The following is a 21,057-nucleotide window of genomic DNA, read 5'->3' as shown; positions in this document are numbered from 1 at the left end:
TAGAACAGAACTAGAACAGAACTAGAACAGAACTAGAACAGAACTAGAACAGAACTAGAACAGAACTAGAACAGAACAGAACTAGAACAGAACTAGAACAGAACTAGAACAGAACTAGAACAGAACTAGAACAGAACTAGAACAGAACTAGAACAGAACTAGAACAGAACAGAACTAGAACAGAACTAGAACAGAACTAGAACAGAACTAGAACAGAACTAGAACAGAACTAGAACAGAACTAGAACAGAACTAGAACAGAACAGAACTAGAACAGAACTAGAACAGAACTAGAACAGAACTAGAACAGAACTAGAACAGAACTAGAACAGAACTAGAACAGAACTAGAACAGAACTAGAACAGAACTAGAACAGAACTAGAACAGAACTAGAACAGAACTAGAACAGAACTAGAACAGAACTAGAACAGAACTAGAACAGAACTAGAACAGAACTAGAACAGAACTAGAACAGAACTAGAACAGAACTAGAACTAGAACAGAACTAGAACAGAACTAGAACAGAACTAGAACAGAACTAGAACAGAACTAGAACAGAACTAGAACAGAACTAGAACAGAACTAGAACAGAACTAGAACAGAACTAGAACAGAACTAGAACAGAACTAGAACAGAACTAGAACAGAACTAGAACAGAACTAGAACAGAACTAGAACAGAACTAGAACAGAACTAGAACAGAACTAGAACAGAACTAGAACAGAACTAGAACAGAACTAGAACAGAACTAAAACAGAACTAGAACAGAACTAGAACAGAACTAGAACAGAACTAGAACAGAACTAGAACAGAACTAGAACAGAACTAGAACAGAACTAGAACAGAACTAGAACAGAACTAGAACTAGAACAGAACTAGAACAGAACTAGAACAGAACTAGAACAGAACTAGAACAGAACTAGAACAGAACTAGAACAGAACTAGAACAGAACTAGAACAGAACTAGAACAGAACTAGAACAGAACTAGAACAGAACTAGAACAGAACTAGAACAGAACTAGAACAGAACTAGAACAGAACTAGAACAGAACTAGAACAGAACTAGAACAGAACTAGAACAGAACTAGAACAGAACTAGAACAGAACTAGAACAGAACTAGAACAGAACTAGAACAGAACTAAGGAGTGAGATCGAAAAATTCTTAACATACATATATGTTTATAAAAAAGAAACCACTAAACTTACAGCTTTAATTTTTTTTTTATTTGATTGAAATTATTATTACAATTTACAAAAAAAATTATTTTTATAGTTTTAATCACTAGTGATGAAATTTTGAACCTTTTTCGGAAACCCTTCCATTAACGTTTTTATAGTGCTTTCTGTCACTTTGCTCGAACATGTAGTCCATCTCCGTTTAAAATCTACCACACTTTTGGACACCTTTTTTGTACTCTTCAATTCTCTTTTAACAAGAGCCCAATATCTCTCCACTGGCCTTAGCTCCGGGCAGTTTGGAGGATTTGCCTCTCTTGGTACAAATACCACATTATTGTTCTTGTACCACTCAAGGGCTTGTTTGCCATAGTGACAGGATGCCAAGTCAGGCCAAAAATAAGTGGACACATTATGAAGTCTTATGAATGGAAGCAGCCTTTTTTGTAAACATTCCTTGATGTAAATTTCGGTATTTATAGAGCCCGTTGTAACAAATGAGTGGCTTCTTTTGCCGCAACTGCATATTGCTTGCCATACCAAGAACTTTCTGGGAAATTTTGTCTGCTTTTGGGTCCTAAACTTTTCTTCAACATTCCCTCGAGCATCAGCAACATAAAATTTTTGACCTGGAAGTTGCGAAAAATCTGCCAGAACATACGTTTCGTCATCCATTATGCAGCAAGAATATTTTTTTATAAAACTTGACTTCAATTTCCGTGCTCTGTTTTTGGCCTCTAAATTTTTAGTAGCGTTCCTGTCAGGAACTTTTTGAGCCTTGTATGTTTTTAAACCTGCATTAGCTTTAACTTTTCGTACCAAATAGTCCGAGCACTGAGCTAACCGGGCTGCTTTCCTACCGGATGTGTTGGGAGCTCTTTTGAAAATGCGTTCTATTTTTTTGGCTTTAGAAACATCATGTGGACCATTCCTTCTACCTGAACCAGGTTTTCTATCAACTGACAAGTTCTCCCGGTACTGTTTAATAACATTGGAAACAGTTTGACGGCAGACCTTTGTATGCTTGGCCAACTTTTTGTAAGACCAAGTTGGGTTTTGTTGAAAATATTTAATAATTTCAGTACGCACTTTTTTCTGGTCACTCATTTTAATCAGATTAACAAAAAAATTAATATAATTGACATTACACATAATAACTGACATGTTTTTCAAAGGTAACTTGATCAAAAAAAAATTCAAATAATACTTGGGTTAAAAAATGTAATGAAAAACGTGTGTTAAGAATTTTTCGATCTCACTCCTTAGAACAGAACTAGAACAGAACTAGAACAGAACTAGAACAGAACTAGAACAGAACTAGAACAGAACTAGAACAGAACTAGAACAGAACTAGAACAGAACTAGAACAGAACTAGAACAGAACTAGAACAGAACTAGAACAGAACTAGAACAGAACTAGAACAGAACTAGAACAGAACTAGAACAGAACTAGAACAGAACTAGAACAGAACTAGAACAGAACTAGAACAGAACTAGAACAGAACTAGAACAGAACTAGAACAGAACTAGAACAGAACTAGAACAGAACTAGAACAGAACTAGAACAGAACTAGAACAGAACTAGAACAGAACTAGAACAGAACTAGAACAGAACTAGAACAGAACTAGAACAGAACTAGAACAGAACTAGAACAGAACTAGAACAGAACTAGAACAGAACTAGAACAGAACTAGAACAGAACTAGAACAGAACTAGAACAGAACTAGAACAGAACTAGAACAGAACTAGAACAGAACTAGAACAGAACTAGAACAGAACTAGAACAGAACTAGAACAGAACTAGAACAGAACTAGAACAGAACTAGAACAGAACTAGAACAGAACTAGAACAGAACTAGAACAGAACTAGAACAGAACTAGAACAGAACTAGAACAGAACTAGAACAGAACTAGAACAGAACTAGAACAGAACTAGAACAGAACTAGAACAGAACTAGAACAGAACTAGAACAGAACTAGAACAGAACTAGAACAGAACTAGAACAGAACTAGAACAGAACTAGAACAGAACTAGAACAGAACTAGAACAGAACTAGAACAGAACTAGAACAGAACTAGAACAGAACTAGAACAGAACTAGAACAGAACTAGAACAGAACTAGAACAGAACTAGAACAGAACTAGAACAGAACTAGAACAGAACTAGAACAGAACTAGAACAGAACTAGAACAGAACTAGAACAGAACAGAACTAGAACAGAACTAGAACAGAACTAGAACAGAACTAGAACAGAACTAGAACAGAACAGAACTAGAACAGAACTAGAACAGAACTAGAACAGAACTATTTTTATTATCTCTACGTAAATTATATCCTCATATTTCTACTAAACAATTAGATACTTAAATTTCTCTTTATGTTTATCAACATATATAGAATTCCTGTTTTGGCAATATTTGTTACAATTTGCCAAAAAAAAAAGCAAGAAAATATAACAGGAAATTCAAAATATTTCATTTCGTAAGTTATTAAAATCCACAAACTAGGAATAAATGGAAAGAAACTTACAAAAAAAAGAAAACTATATGGAAATACTTTGAACTCAACAAATAAAATACCAAAAATATCCTTTTTAAACACAACAGACAGGACGGACAAACTAACTTCTACAACAATAAACAGGTATTTTACTAAACTTAAACATTTTATCTAGCAAGCAAACGTACACACACATATCAGGAAATTCACGTACTTAGTGTATGAATCACTAAAGAATTTTTGAGAGTTATTTTAAGTAGTTTCCGGTTTGGAACCTGGGCATGTGTAAGTGTCTGTAGCTGTTAGTTTGTATTAAAAATATGTACGACTTTATACTGTTAACAATGACAATAAATTCTATACTCTTGTTTAAAACCAGGTCCTGCCTGCATATTGTTATGTGTTTGTAAGTTAATGCAGGTCCTGCTGTTTTATAACCATTGTTTTTAAGAACCATATAAGCCAGAGAGCCATAATATGTTTTTGTGGTTCTATCACACAAAAAAAAGCAACAAAATTTAGAGACATATTTAAGCAAGTATTTTGTTACCAATGTTTTCTGTTTTTTCCTAAAACAACAACAACTACATTTATAAGTGTTTTTGTGTGTGTGGAAAATAATCTAAGGATTTTGCTTTTTTTTGTAGTTGAAGCAGAAACTCTACAATAGATAAAAATATTTTTAGTTATTTGTTTTATTTCAAAATTGTTGGTTTGTTCCAGGAAATATAACAATTTTTTTTTAAGTAACAATTTTAACACTTGAAAATATTTAGCAAAATTTTAAAGTGAAACAAGTAGGAGTGATAAATAATTGGCAAAAACGAATCTTGTAAGTTCTTTAAAGTCATTAGAGTTCTTTTAATATTTAGCGAAAAATCGAAAAATTTCAAAAAGAAAATTCTAGAATTTTTTTTTTTAAATCTGTTTTTTTGGTGAAAATTCATTTTTCATCGGTTTTTTGTTAAAAACTCCAAAAATAGTTTTTCTAAAATCAATTCTTTAAAAATATCTGCATCTAAAATTCATTTCTAGGAAGATATTTATTGGTATTTATGAAATGAATTTTATTTTTTTGAAAATATTGTGCATGTTTATGCATGCTTATTGTAATGTGTTCAAAAACCATTACCTCCTTACATCCTCTGTCTGTTACAATTCCCAGGCACTTATGGTGCGAATTGTTTTACAGCAAACTTATGTTTTCCATATAGTAATTTGTGCAAAATGTTCTTGATAAAAGCCTCAAAAGATTTGAGGTTTGTCTTGATAAAATTTTCATTTAGAAGTGTTTTAATGCTACTCAACAATTATTTAAGGTTTTATTAAGGAGAAACTTACAGAATACTGTAATTATTTGGTAAAACACAAATAAAAGTAGATAACAAATAATAAGGGAAAAGAAGTTATCAAAATGTTGGAAAATGTTTTAGAAATAGAAATTCATATGAATGGTCAAATTTTCACAAGATTATTTGAGGACTATGTGGACAAACCCTTAAGCATTCTCGCATTGAAGGAAGAAATTCAAGGCTGCATCAAAGAAATTCAGACAATATTTTGGGCACAATTATCATGGGGAAAAAGAGCATATGTTGCAGCAAAGCCTTACACCATCTGCGATTGTATACCCTATCCGTTAAACTGTTTATACAAAATTATGTTTCTAAGAAAAAACAGTACCTATTTGCTATTTAATTAAAATTTTACACAAATTGATTGTGTAAGGAATCTTTTATTGAGCTGCAATTGCAGAAGTGATGTGATATGATTCAAATCTTTCTGTAGAAAAAGTTCTTCCTTTAAAAACTTACTATTAATCGATTAATTACATTTTCTTTAGAAAACTTAAATCGATTAAATATTTTTTATACGAAACTTCACTTGATTGCGAATTTTCTATAAGCACTTTACAGTATTTCAAACTTTCTAAAAAAAACTGTATTCGATTAAAAACTTTCTACAAAAATATGAATATTTTTTATAAAGCTATATTAAAAAATTATTCGATTAAACATTTTCCATAGAAAACTTTATTCGAATAAAATATTTTATAAAAAACTTTAGCAGATTAAAAATTGACGAAAGAAAAGTTTTTAATTTTCCCAATAAAACTTTATCCGAATAAAATATTTTATAGAAAACTTTATTCGATTAAAGCTTTATTATATTATAAATGTTCTATAGAAAACTTTATTCAATTAAAAACTATCTATAGGAAATATTATTCGACTAAAAAAATGTCTCTAAAAATCTTTATTCGATTAAAAATTTTCTATAAAAAACTTTATTCGATTAAAATTTTTCTACAAAAAACTTTATTCGTTTAAAAATGTCATATAGAAAAATGTATTCGCTTACACATTTATTATATGAAACTTTTTTGATTAAAACATTTCCAAAAAAAACTTTATTCGATTAAAGATTTTCTATAAAAAACATTAATCGATTAAAATATTTTATAGAAAATTGTATTCGATTGAAATTGTGTATAGAAAACTTTATTTTGTTAAAAATGTTCCATAGAAAAATGTATATAATTACTAATTTGTTATAGAAAATATTAGTCGATTAAAAATTTTCTACAGACATTTTTTCATTCGATTGAAATTTTTTTATAAAAAACTTTATTCGATTAAAAATGTTATATCAAAAATATTATTCGATTACAAAATGTCTTATAGAAAACATTATTTGAATAAAATTTGTTATTGAGAACTTTATTCGATGATCTATATAAATTTGTATCGATTAAAAATTTTCAATAGAAAACGTTATTTGATTAAAAATTTTTTATAAAAAATCTTTATTCGATTGAAAATTTCCTATCAAAAATATTCCTCGATTAAAAAATATTCCATAGAAAACTTTATTCGATTAAAAATATATTAAAGGAATCTTTTTCGATTAAAAAATTACCAAAAAAATTTATTCGATTAAATTTTTTTCACAATAAATTTCAATTCATAATTATTTTATAGAAAACTCTATTCGATTAAAATTTTGTATTTTTTCGCTTCAAAATTGTCTATAGAAAATTTAATTCGATTGAAATTCTGAAAACATTATTCGATTTCAATCATTCAATAGAAAATTATATTCCAGTGAATATTTTCTATAGAAAACTATTCGATTAAAAATTTTCAATAAAAAACTTTATTCGATGCAACATTTTCGATTAAAAACTTAAATCGACAAAAAATTATTAAAGAAAACTTTGTTAAATTAAAAACTTCCTAAAAAAAACTTTTATTTGATTAAAAATTTTCAATAGAAAACTTTATTCGAATAAAATTTTTTATAGAAAACTTTTTCAATTAAAATTTTGTATAGACAATTTTATTCCATTAAAAATATTCTATAGAAAACATTATTCGATTAAAAATTATATATAGAAATTTTTATTTGATCAAACATTTGCAAGAGAAAATGTTATTCGAATAAAATTTTTTTGTAAAAAACTTTATTCGATTGAAAATTTTCGATAGAAAACTTTATTTAATTTAAAACTATCTATCAAAAATATTATTCTATTAAAAAAATTTTCTGTAGAAAACTTTATTCGATTAAAAATTTCCTATAGAAAACTTTATTCGTTATAAATTTTGTATAAAAAAAATTACTTATTAAAAATTTTTTATTGAAAAACTTTATTCGATTAAAAAAATTTCCATAGAATACTTTATTCGAATAAAACATTTTATAGAAAATTTCATTCGATTAAAATTTTGTATAGAAAACTTTATTCTATTAAAAATGTTCTATAAGAAAACGTTATTCGAATAAAAGATTCATTGAAAAACTTTATTCGATCAAAAAAAATTCCATATAATACTTTATTCGAATAAAACATTTTATAAAAAATTTCATTCGATTAAAATTTTGTATAGAAAACTTTATTCTATTAAAAATGTTCTATAAGAAAATTTTATTCAAATAAAATATTTAATAGAAAACTTTTTTCGATTAAAAATTTTTTAAAGAAACTTTATTTGATTAAATATTTTCAATAGAAAATTTTATTCGATTAAAAATTTTCCAAGAAAATTTTATTCGATTAAAAAAATTTTATTGAAAAACTTATTTAAATAAAAATGTTCCCCAGAAAACTTTAATCGATTAAAAACTGACTATTCTTTATAGTCAAAAACTTTATATACAAAACTTTATTCCATTGAAAATTTTCTATCAAAACTAATATTCGGTTAAAAAATGTTCTGCAGAAAACTTTATTCGATTAAAACGGTATTTCAATTAAAAATTTACCAAAAACAATATTATTCGATTAAAAATTTTCCATAGATAACTTTATTCGAATAAATGATTTTTTTATTCGATTAAAAATTTATTAAAGAAAACTTTGTTCGATAAAAATTTTCTAAAAAAAAATTATTCGGTTAAATAAATAATAGATTTTATTCGATTAAAAGTTTGTATCGAAATTTTTATTATTTTCAAAATGTTCTATAGAAGAATTTATTTAAATAAAAATTTTTAAAAATAAACTTTACTCGATTAAAAATTATCAATAAAAAATTTCCAATAAAAAATTATATAAAAAAGTTTAGTCGATTAAAAATTTATTAAAGTAAACTTTGTTCGATAAAAAATTTCCTAAAAAACTTTATTCGATTAAAAATGTTCCTTAGAAAACTTTATTTAAAACTTTATGATATTAAAAATGTGCTATAGAAAACATTATTCGATTAAAAATTGTCTATAGAAATTTTTATTCGATTAAACATTTTCAATAGAAAACGATTAAACAGTTTCAATAGAAAATATTCTTCGATTTAAAATGTTCTATTATTCGATTAAAATTTTTTTTAAAAATAAACTTTACCTACTCTATTAAAAATTTTTCATAAAAATTTTATAAAAAAATTTAGTCAATTAAAAATGTATTAAAATAAACTTTGTTCGATTAAAAATTTAATAAAAAACTTTATTCGATTAAAATATTGTATAGAAAACTTTATTATATTAAAAATGTTCTATAAAAGACTTTATTCGATTAAAAATTATTTATAGCAAATTTTAGTCGATTAAACATTTTCAATAGAAAACAATCTTCGATTAAAAATGTTCTATAAAAAACTTTATTGGATTAAACATTATCTAAAGAAAACTTTCAATAAAAATTTTATATGGAAAACTTTTTTCGATTAAAAATTTTTTATCAGAAATTTTATTCCAATAAAAATTTTATATCAGACATTTTTAATCATTATTCGATTAAAAATTGTCCTTAGATAACTTTATTCGAATAAATGATTTAATAGAAAATTTTATACGATTAAAAATTTATTAAAGAAAATTTTTTTCGATTAAAAATTTCCTAACAAAAAAAATTATTTGGTTAAATAAATAATAGATTTTATTCGATTAAAATTTTGTATAGAAAACTTTATTCTATTAAAAATGTTCTATAGAAGAATTTATTTAAATAAAATTTTTTAAAAATAAACTTTACTCGATTAAAAATTTTCAATAGAAAATTTCGAATAAGAAATTTTATACAAAAGTTTAGTCGATTAAAAATTTATTAAAGTAAACCTTGTTCGATTAAGAATTTCCTAAAAAAAACTTTATTCGATTAAAAATGTTCCATAGAAAACATTATTCGAATAAAATACTCTAAAGAAATCTTTATTCGATTAAAATTTTGTATAGAAAACTTTATTATATTAAGAATGTTCTATAAAAAAACTTTATTCGATTAAAAATTATCTTAGCAAATTTTTATTCGATTAAACATTTTCAATAGAAAACAAAAATCGATTAAAAATGTTCTATAAAAACTTTATTCGTTAAACATTACCTAAAGAAAACTGTCAATAAAAATTTTATATGGAAACTTTATTCGATTAAAATTTTATCAAAAATTTTATTCGAATAAAAATTTTTTATCAGAAATTTTATTCGAATAAAAATTTTTTTTTTTTTTGAATTTTAAAATTAATTTTTTTAGCATTGATTGGACAAATGAAGTGATATGTTATATTTTCACATAACCTAAGACTAGTACGTTCAAAACAATTGTTTTAAATTTCCCTTTTGAGTCATTAAAAAAAATGTAGTTTACAAATGAAGGTTGTTTTCTCAACACAATTCCTTTTTTCACCCTAAAAAGTTTATTTAAGCGGTCTTAAAAAAGAATGTGGTTTCTTCTACTTGTTTAAGTAATTAAAACTAATTTTATTTGCTTTTAATAAACCCCTTTCATTTAGCTAATAAAAAAAAATATTAAAATTTTTCCCTTAAAAAAATCCACATAAAACTAAAAAAAAAAACAATAAAATATAATGTTAACAACAATGTGGCAAAATGAAATTTGTAACTTTGTAAAATGATTATATTGTAACTGACAAGAAAGCTAAAGTAAAAAAAATAAAAACTACGTGACCTTTTTAGCAGCGCCACATGAAATTATTTTTAAGGCAGTGGTGGGCTGTGATAGCCAGCAGGGGCCGAATGCGAGCGAAACTCTTTAAAATTATTAAAAGTTAACAAATTGGATAAGGTGCACAAAAACTCAATTCGAAATTTGTTTTTATTTTATACTTTAGTAAAAAATATACTAAAGTGATATGCCGACCACTGTTTTAAAGCAAACGACATTTGTACAACCAAAAATAAATTGAAGAAACTAAAGCTTCAATTTTCCTTTAATACAAACTAATGCTTTTATATAATGTAAAAAATTTGCTCCCTCCTCAATTTGCAAAAAAATAAAAAATTGTAGAAAGGAAACGGAAACGTATGTTCGTTGTTTCCTTTTAACAACAACTAAAACTCTGCAGCAATATTTTTTGGTGTATTTTTTTTCCAAAAATTTTGCTTTAACTCAAACATTGTGTTTTTTCTATAAAAGTCTGTATAGAAAAATAAATTATTGAAGGAGTATTACTGACCATAACCCAGCCAGCCAACAGGGGAAAGTAGTTTTCTTTTTGCCTTTTTCCATTTAAAACAAAGCTCGTTGTTGGTGGCAGTAGTAGTTTAAAGCAGGGTAATAAAATCAATCTTTTTTAGCCAAAAAACCCCACCAGCCACCCTCTACTTCAATGAAATTTATAGAAATGTTTAGCCATTTCAGTTTATAACTGTGACTGAGTCAACAAAAAAAAAACTGAATTTTACTTTCGCCATGATTTCTTTGTTGGCTGGTTGGTTGGCTGGCTGCTTGGCTTGGTTTGGCTGTCTTTAACACTCTGCCAAAACAGCCACCTGAGAGAGCTTAATATTTGTTTGTTTTTCCACAAATAAATCCTACCAAAATATAACCTGATTTAGAGCTCTTGTTTTTTTTTTGTTGCAGAAACAGCCACATAAAAAAGTGGCAAATAAAAAAACAAAAAGGAAAAAATTTGTAGCTTTAAAACGTGCCACTAGATCGCGATAACGTTATAAACAATACGTGCTGGTGTATAATGCCACATGAAAAAGTGGCAATAACAAGAAATATGTTGTGTGTTTGCCCCTTAAGCTAGACTAATAGAGAACAACACAAGTTTAAATATAAATATCATAAGAATTAACAAAAAGTAGATTTTTGTTTTTCAACAAAAAAAGCTTAAAATAACATTGAACTTGAATTTGAATATCTGAAATCTTTAGTATCTTAAGTTTATTAATTTTTAATTATTTATTAAAGATTTATGCATTTTTCTTTTTGCAGATGGTGCCTACCCAACAACTCTCCAAACTCTCAAATCTTACCCACTTAACCTTAAGCGGTAATCGTTTTACCTATTTGCCTGCAGTGGGTTTTCTAAATCTATTCCATTTAAGAGAATTACATTTAAATCGTTTAGATTTTCTGCAACGCATTGACTCTAGGTAAGTAAATGTTTTCATCATAAAATAGTTATTTAAGTTCAAAAAGTTATTTTCATTTTAAAATACATAAATTGTATAGTAAAACAATTTTTAGAAAATTTATGTATATTAATATTTTATTATTTTTCAAAAAAGGACATATGGCTGGCTCTTTAAATATTAAGAAAACAATAAATATTTTTATTTCATTCCAAAGGCCATACAAAAATACAAGTTTTTATAAAAATAAATTTACAAAAATATGAATCCTTGCCAGAAAAAAGAACTTATAAATTATCATAGTACTAAAATTATAGTTATAATTACAGCTGTTGTAACTACATGAATTTAGTGTTCACAAAAATTAAAAAAAAAAAATAAAAATTTTAAGATTCCGAAAAAAGGATATATGACAGGCTTTTTAAATTGTTGGAATATGATAAATATTTTTATATTTAATAGAACTTTAACTAAAAACACAAGTTTTTATAACAATACATTTTGAAAAATCAATATATTTTTCCAAAAAATTTAAGGACAAAAAGTTATTTTATTCTAAAATTCTTTAATTGTATAATAAAGCTATAAAATTGTTTAAAATATAAAAATTGTTGAAAGAAAATATAAAAATTTAGTATTTCTCAAGAAAGGATATATGACAGGCTCTTCAAATATTGAGAAAATAAAAAATATTTTTATTTCATTCGAAAGGCCATACAAAAATACAAGTTTTTATAAAAATAAATTTTCAAAAGTATGAATCCTTGCCAGGAAAAAGAACTTGTAAATTATCATGGTACTAAAATTATAGTTATAATTAAAGCTGTTGTAACAACATAAATTTAGTGTTCTCAAAAATTTAAAAAAAATACAAATTTTAAGATACCAAAAAAAGGATATATGGTAATCTTCTTAAATTATTTGAATATGATAAATATTTTTATATTTGATAGAACTTTAACTAAAAGCATTAGTTTTTAATGAAAAACATTTTAATAAAGCAATATAATTTTCCAAAAAATTTAAGGACAAAAAGTTATATTTAGTCTAAAATTCCTTAATGGTATAATAAAGCTAATAAATTCTTTAAAATATACAAAATTTACGTTAAAAACTTAAAACTTTATATTATTCCAAAAAAGGATATATGGTAGACTCTCAAACTAAAGAGAAAATAAAAAATAGTTTTACTGCCCATGAAACCACATACAAAAATACAAGTTTTTATAAAACTAATTTTCCAAAACTATGAATCCTTGCCAGGAAAAAGAACCTGTAAATCATCATGGTACTAAAATTATAGTTATAATTAAAGCTGTTGTAACTACATAAATTTAGTGTCCTCAAAAATTAAAAAAAAAATAAAAATTTTATGATTCCGAAAAAAGGATATATGGCAGGCTTTTTAAATTGTTGGAATATGATAAATATTTTTATATTTAATAGTACTTTAACTAAAAACACAAATTTTTATAACAATACATTTTAAAAAATCAATATATTTTTCCAAAAAATTTAAGGACAAAAAGTTATATTTATTCTAAAATTCCCTAATTATATAGTAAAGCTATTAAATTCTTTAAAATATACAAAATTTACATTAAAAACTTAAAATTTTATATTATTCCAAAAAAGGATATATGGTAGACTCTTAAACTATAGAGAAAATAAAAAATATTTTTACTTTCCATGAAACCACATACAAAAATACAAGTTTTTATAAAAATAATTTTCCAAAATTGTAAATCCTGGCTGGGAAAAAATTATTCAAACTGCAATATTCCATAAAAAGGATATATAGCAAGCTTCTTTGGTATACTTTAAAACAAAATATGTATGTATCCATGTAATTGATATAATAAAAAAGCACTTGTAATATAATAATATAAATTGTTGTAAATAATTTAACAAAAAATATAATTAATGTTAATGATCCTGTAAATGGTTTTATTTTGGCTTATTTTGTCTGTTGTTTAAGTAGATTTTTCATATAAAAAACCTTCAAATTACGCTGTCATTAAAATAACAGGCAATATTAGTATTGAATTACATGTGTCTTTATTACACACTAGGCTGGACCTTATTTTGCAGTTTTTCCGATTAACGCTACTCCTAACAAATAAAATTTTTCAGCTCCGTCCTTCAAAAACCCATTTCGAAATATCAAATAAAATTTGCAACCTCTAAACGTTATACGATTTTGCAAAATTTTCAGCTTTTGGTTTTCAGATGATGAGGAACAATTGTATACCTTTGAAGCAACGAAAATCCAAAAGATTAAAAATAAGGACCATCTTAATGTTTACATATGTATGTGTATGATTGATACCAGTATGAGAGTGTCTAACTGTGTATATATAAAATGTATTTGTAAATGTAACATTTCAAATTCTTGGTAATTTTACAACGAAATTATGCTAATTTAAACGAATTTTCATTATTTTTTCCCAGTAACATTATTTATTAATGTATTTGTTGATAAGAGGGTGATATGAAAATGCTGTGAAAAACTTTCAATCGACTGAAATTTTTAATCAGATAAAACTTTCTATATAAAAGTTTTAATTCGGCCAAAGTTCTCGATATGTACATAATTTTCAATTTAAGAAAAATGTTAGTTGAAAATATAAATAAAATTATCGAATAAATGATTAATCGAATAAAATTTTTAATCGAATAAAGTTTTATAAACTAAATTTTAATCGAATAAATTTGTTTATAGAATACTTTTAATTGAAGTTTTTTATACAAAACCAAATTAACTAGAAAATTTTTTTAGCGAATAAAAATTTCTATAAAAAACGTCACATGAAATAATAATTTTTAATGAAATTAAATCCAGCTTGTTTTTTATGCAATAAATATTCCGAAAATTTTTAATCGAATAAAGATTTTTTTTTAATCGAATAGAATAATTTTAATCAATTAAAAATTTTCTTTCGAAAATTTTAAAATAGAATCTTTGTAATTGAATAAAAATTTCAAGATAAAATATTTGTAAAGAAAATTTTTAATTGAATAAAATTAATCGATTAAAATTATTCTATTCTTTATTCGATTAAAAATTTTCGAAATTTGGATTAATTTCATTAAAAATTATTATTTCATGAACATTTCTATTGAACATTTTTAATCAAATAAAGTTTTCTATGGAAAATTTTTAATCGAATAAATATTTCTATGGACACTTTTTAATCGAACAAACCTTTTATAGTATTTGTTTAATCGAATATAGTTTTCTATAGAAAATTTTTAATCGAATAGAAAAATTTTAATCGATTAAAATTTCGGTTTTAATCGAATAATTTTATTCAATTAAACAATTATTATAGAAAATTTGTAATTGAATAAAAGTGTCTGAAGAAAATATTTCTAAAAAAAAATTTTAACGAATAAAGTTTTCTATGGAAAAATTTTAATCGAATACAAATTTCTATTTTACATTTTTAAACGAATAAACCTTCTATAGAAGTTAATTGAATACAATTTTCTAATTGAACTAACCTTTTATAGTAATTGTTTAATCGAATATAGTTTTCTAAATGGAAAATTTTTAATCGAATGGAAAAATTTTAATCGATTTAAATTTCAGTTTTAATCGAATAATTTTATTCAATTAAACAATTTTTTATAGAAAATTTGTAATTCAATAAAAGTTACTGGAGAAAATATTTCTATAGAAAATTTGTAACCGAATAAAGTTTTCTATGGAAAAATTTTAATCGAATACAAATTTCTATTTTACATTTTTAATCGAATAAACCTTCTATAGAAGTTAGTTGAACAAACCTTTTATAGTATTTGTTTAATCGAATATAGTTTTCTAAATGGAAAATTTTTAATCGAATGGAAAAATTTTAATCGATTAAAATTTCAGTTTTAATCGAATAATTTTAGTCAATTAAAAATTTTTTATAGAAAATTTGTAATTCAATAAAAGTTATTGGAGAAAATATTTCTATAGAAAATTTGTAACCGAATAAAGTTTTCTATGGAAAAATTTTAATCGAATACAAATTTCTATTTTACATTTTTAATCGAAGAAGAAGTTAATCGAATAAAATTTTCTATAGATAATTTTTAATCGAATAAAGTTTCTATAGAAAATGTTTAAATAGAAAAGTTTTATATGAGAAATTTATAATCGAATAAAATTTTTAATTAAATAAATCTTTAATAGAAATATTCAATCGAATAGAAAAATTTTAATCGATTCAAAATTCTATTTTAATCTTTTAATTTTATCCAAATAAAATTTTTAAAAAAGTATTCTATGGAAAATTTTTAATCGAATAAAAATTTCTATAGACAAGTTTTAATCTAATAAAGCTTTCATAGAAATTATTTAATCGAAGAAAGTTTTCTATAGAAAATGTTTAAATAGGAAAGTTCTATATGGGAAATTTATAATCGATTAAAACTTTATAGACATTTTTTAATCAAATAAAATTTTCTATAGAAAATGTTTAATCGAATAATGTTTTCTATTGAACATTTTTAATCGAATAAAGTTTCCTATTGAATATATTTAATTGAGTTTTTTATAGACAATTTTTAATCGAAAAAAATTTCAATGGAAAATTTTTAATCGAATAAATATTTCTATATACAATTTCTAATCGAATAAACATTTAATGGAAATTTTTTAATCGAATAAAGTTTTCTATAGAACATTTATGGAATTTTTTAATCGAATAAATATTTCTAAAGAAAATTTTAAATCGAATAAACCTTTTATGAAAATTGTTTAATGGAATAAAGTTTTATATTCCACATTTTTAATCGAATAAAAAAATTTTAATCGATTAAATCTATTGGAAATTTGCAGTTGATTAAAATTTTCTGGAGAAAATATTTATATTCAAAAAATTTTAATCGATAAATGTTTTCTATGGGAAATTTTAATTTGAATAAAGTTTTCTATTAAGAAAACTGTAATTTGTATTGTATATGAAATCCATGTAGTTTAAGGTCTCTCCTTAATTAATCCTTGCCCTTTTAAATAACTTTCCAAACCAACCTCGCTGTATGAGCCTGCCACATTAAATACACTCAGTCTTACAGTGTTGTTTATTGCATTAAATGCTTATTATCTAACATTAAATTGCATACGATTATACATTATGGCATTATCTGGTTGTATGTAATGCCATTAACATTAATTCGGTTTTACGTTTTTCATACTGAACAGATACCCTACTGTACAACTGGAAAATATATTTAGTGCAGCAAGTATTTTGTAAAAAAAAAACAAGTACCTACTTGAATTGTAAATGTAATTCAAACAAATATAAATTTGTAAAACTGTTTTAATGTCTCCTAATACCTAAGCGGTATATATGCCCTAACATATGCTAAACATTTTTCGAACAAAGTTTGTTGTTGTCGAATGTATTCATATTAGATAGGCCCATAAATAGCGAGATATACCTCGATTTGTCCACCAACATTTTTTTATAAATTTTTTTTCAAACCAAAATTTTTTTAACACTTCTTTACCAAAAATATTTTTTGGACATTTGTTTTACCAATTTTTTTTCATAAAATTTTTTACCAAAGTTTCAATAATTTGTAATTATTTTAACACAATCATATCCTAATTATAACAGCAAAAATGTTGATGTACATACTGACTATGTTTTCAATATAAATTCAGTTTTTTCTATAAAATAATAGGTCTGTTACCGATATTTTTAAGTAATAATTATAAAAATAATATATGGGTATTATTTTAAAGCTCTTTGCTAGCTTTATAATAAAATGTAAAAATATTGATTTATATTCCTATTAAATTCAAAAGTTATGTAACAAAATCTAAATTTTTTCTAATATTTTATATGGAAGGTCTAGTTAAATTTCAAAGATTTTAAATTATTTTATCACAAGCTTAATGTACTCAAAAAACTAAAAATTTTGATATACATATTGCCTAGTATCTCAAAAATTTTTGATTTAGTCTAAAATAATAGGTCTATTACCGAAACAAATTTAAAAAAAAAAAAATAATAATGATTAAAAGTGTAGCATTATGGGTATCATTTTAAAGCTCTTTGAAAGTTATATAATAAAATGTAAAAATATTGATTTATATTCCTATTAAATTCATAAGTTATGTAACAAAATCTAAATTTTTTCTAGTATTTTATATGGAAGGCCTTGTTAAATTTCAAAATTTTTTAAATATTTTTCCATAGGCTTAATGTACTCAAAAAACTATAAAGTTTGACATACATATTGCCTAGTATCTCAAAAATGTTTGATTTAGTCTAAAATAATAGGTCTATTACCGTACAAAATTAAAAACAAAATAATAATGATTAAAAGTATAGCATTATGGGTATCATTTTAAAGCTCTTTGAAAGTCAAATAATAAAATGTAAAAATATTGATATATATTCCTATTAAATTCATAAGTTATGTAACAAAATCTAACTTTTTCCTAGTTTATTATATGAGAGGCCTTGTTAAATTTCAAAAATTTTTAAATATTTTTCCATAGACTTAATTTACTCAAAAAAATATAAAGTTTGACATATAGTTTGCTTAATAGCTCAAAAAAAATTTTACTTCGTCTAAAATAATAAGGTTTTTTCCTAAATTTTTTTTTCCGAAAAAATAATAATTTTTAAAAGTGTAACATTATTGGTATCATTTGAAAGCTCTTTGAAAGCTTAACAATAAACTGTAAAAACTTTGATATATGTTCTTATAAAATTTTAAAGTTATCTAAAAAAATTAAATTTTTCAAGCATTTTACATGGAACAACCTTTTAAATATTCATTATTTAAAATTATTTTAAACAAAACTCAATATACTCAAAAAAAGAATAAGTTTGATATGCATATTAACTTTTTTTACAAAAAAAAATTTTAAAAAAATTACAAAATCTTGAAGCAAAAAAATAATTCCAAAAAAAAAATTTACATTATTATCTAAATCAGAACTTAAAACTTAAAAAAAAATTTACTATTTTTAGAAAAAAAAAATTTTAATTTTTGAAAAATTTATAAAATATTGAAACAAAAAAAATTTAATTTGTTTAATTGAATTATCTATCTAAATCTGAACTTAAATCTTAAAAACTTTTTATACAAAAAAAAATAATTTTTTTTAAAAAATTCCAAAAAAAAAATTTACTTTATTATCTAAATCTGAACTTAAAAAACATATAATACATAATAATTTACTATTTTTAGAAAAAAGAGTAAGTAAGAGAGCTATATTCGGCTGTGCGCAATCTTATATACCCTTCACCAAATTATACTTACAAATATTTTTTTTTAAATATTTTTATTTAAACAAAATCAAAATTTTTTTTTTAATGTTTTAAAGTTTTTTTAAAAATAGGTCAAAATTGTTTTTTAATTTTTTTTAAAAAAAGTTTTTTCAAAATTTTTTTTTTTAAATTTCTTTAATTAATTTTTTTGGAAAAAGAATTTATGACAAAAAAAAAATTTTTGATGAAAAAAAAAATTCGGGTTCAAAATTTTTTTTCGGATTTTGTCCCATTGCAGGTCCAACTTACTATGGTCTTATATACGTCGTTGCAAATGTCTTTGAAATATCTATCATTAGATATCCATATTGTCTATATTAATGTCTTAGTAATCCAGATATAGGTAAAAAATAGGTCAAAAATCGAGGTTGTCCTGGTTTTTTCCTCATATCTCAGCCATTTGTGGACCGATTTTGCTGATTTTAAATAGCAAACTTATCGAAAGCATGTCGGACAGAATTATTGAAGATTTGGATCCCGAAGATATCTGGGGTCTTCAGAAAACTGATTTCAACAGACAGACAGACGGACGGACATGGCTTAATAGACTCCGCTATCTATAAGGATCCAGAATATATATACTTTATAGGGTCGGAAATGAAAAATGTAGAAATTACAAACGGAATGGCAAACTTATATATACCCTTCTCACGAAGGTGAAGGGTATACAAATTTTAATTTTTGAACAATTTACACAATATTGAAACAAAAAATTTAATTTATTTAATTGAATTATCTAAATCTGAACTTAAATTTAAAAAAAAATCTATAAAAATTCAAAAATATTGTGAGAATCCCAAAATCCTTGAATTTATTTTGTAATCATATCGAGCTGGCCTAATATTTAATATTGTTTATTTTCATTGAAAATTTTTTATGCCCATATTGTCTGTATAACCAGTTGTCTAATTTCCCAGGCTATTTCGCTATCATGCCTTCACATGTTGTTATTTTTCTACGGCTTTTCATATTGAATATGAAATTTTTTTTTGGCTGTATTTTGAGTTAAAAATAACAACTAAATAAAACATTTACCTAAGTTTATTTACATTTTGGGATATTTTAGAGATAATTATTGTTGTTATATTACATGTAAAATTTTCAATGGTTTTGAACTGCTTTTTCACTGAGCTAATAAACGTTTATTGTAGGTAAATGATAAGGTGTAATGGCTGTAATGGTTAAATAATTGTTAAATAATTTGTGCAGACTTGTTAATGAGCAAATTATATGTAAGAGAGATTTTATACAAATTTTATGAATTTTATGAAAAATGTCTTAAAATTACCCCTTTTTGTTAAATAAATCTAAATCATAACCCTTTCTTGTACAAACTTACTTTTAGTAATTTAATATTACCATTTTTCCAAACATTTAAATACAAGCTATTATTTCAATTTGCTGTTAAGCATGTGATATTCAATATTTTCAAAATATTGATTTATTTCTATTGTTTTTTAACCTTTCTCACACTCATTATTGAACTCTGATCCTCTTTTCCCCCCTTTAAACTAAATCAAGTATTAACAACTTGTTTCACAAACTGAACAAACATCGTTATAAAAAAAACAAATTGCTATTAAACTTCCCTGTTTGCCAGCAAAACTGTGTATTTTAACACTTCAATGGTAAAATGCAGAAAAAAAAACATTTCAAGAATTTCTTTTGTAAAAGTATACAATTTCATGTGACTTGTTACCATTTGTGAAGAGAGGGCTCATAAAGGTAAAATAGAAAACAAACAAACATTTTGAAATACTAGTACAATTTCATTGGTATTTTTTTTGTTTTGTAAAGAATACAAGGCATTATTTTAAAAGGGTAAAAGGATATTGATCACATTCAGTTAAATACACAAACCCTAAAATTATACTATGCTATTTATTATGTATAAACATTAGGAGGGCTCTATAATTATGCTATAAAAAGTAACGTTTAAAGATAATAGGAATAACGAAAATGTTGGTAAAAGACCTATTATTTTAGAGATGATGTTAATAATTGTATATCAATATCTTGGCTTTTTTTGTTGGCATTATGTTTATGTAAACATTTTTTTAAAATTAATGAAATTCCATAAAAAATTTAGTTTTTGCTTTATAACTTTTGAATTTAATAGGAAAATATATTATTTTTTTACATTTTATTGTAAAGCTATAAAAAAGCTTTCAAATGATATCCATATTGATGTACTATTAATCAAAATTATTTTTTTTAAATTTTTTTACGGTAAAAGACCTATTATTTTATTGAAAATTTTAACATTTTGCAAAGAATATGGGC

The 21,057-nt window shown here is 24.0% G+C and overlaps 1 protein-coding gene across 2 annotated transcripts in view; it reads left to right on the top strand.

The window, feature by feature from the left end:
* Positions 1 to 21,057, top strand: part of Fili (Fish-lips) — a 36,414-nt gene that overhangs the window by 3,066 nt on the left and 12,291 nt on the right. For both annotated transcript variants that reach the window (XM_065513249.1, XM_065513248.1), the window contains exon 2: positions 11,358 to 11,518. In XM_065513249.1, the coding sequence (XP_065369321.1) occupies positions 11,358 to 11,518 (161 nt within the window). The remainder of the gene's footprint in view (positions 1 to 11,357; positions 11,519 to 21,057) is intronic.

This window comes from Calliphora vicina, chromosome 5 (assembly GCF_958450345.1).
Source record: "Calliphora vicina chromosome 5, idCalVici1.1, whole genome shotgun sequence".
NCBI lineage: Eukaryota > Metazoa > Arthropoda > Insecta > Diptera > Calliphoridae > Calliphora > Calliphora vicina.
Note: the sequence above shows the minus strand (reverse complement) of the source record. Positions and strands in the feature narration are given on the sequence as shown.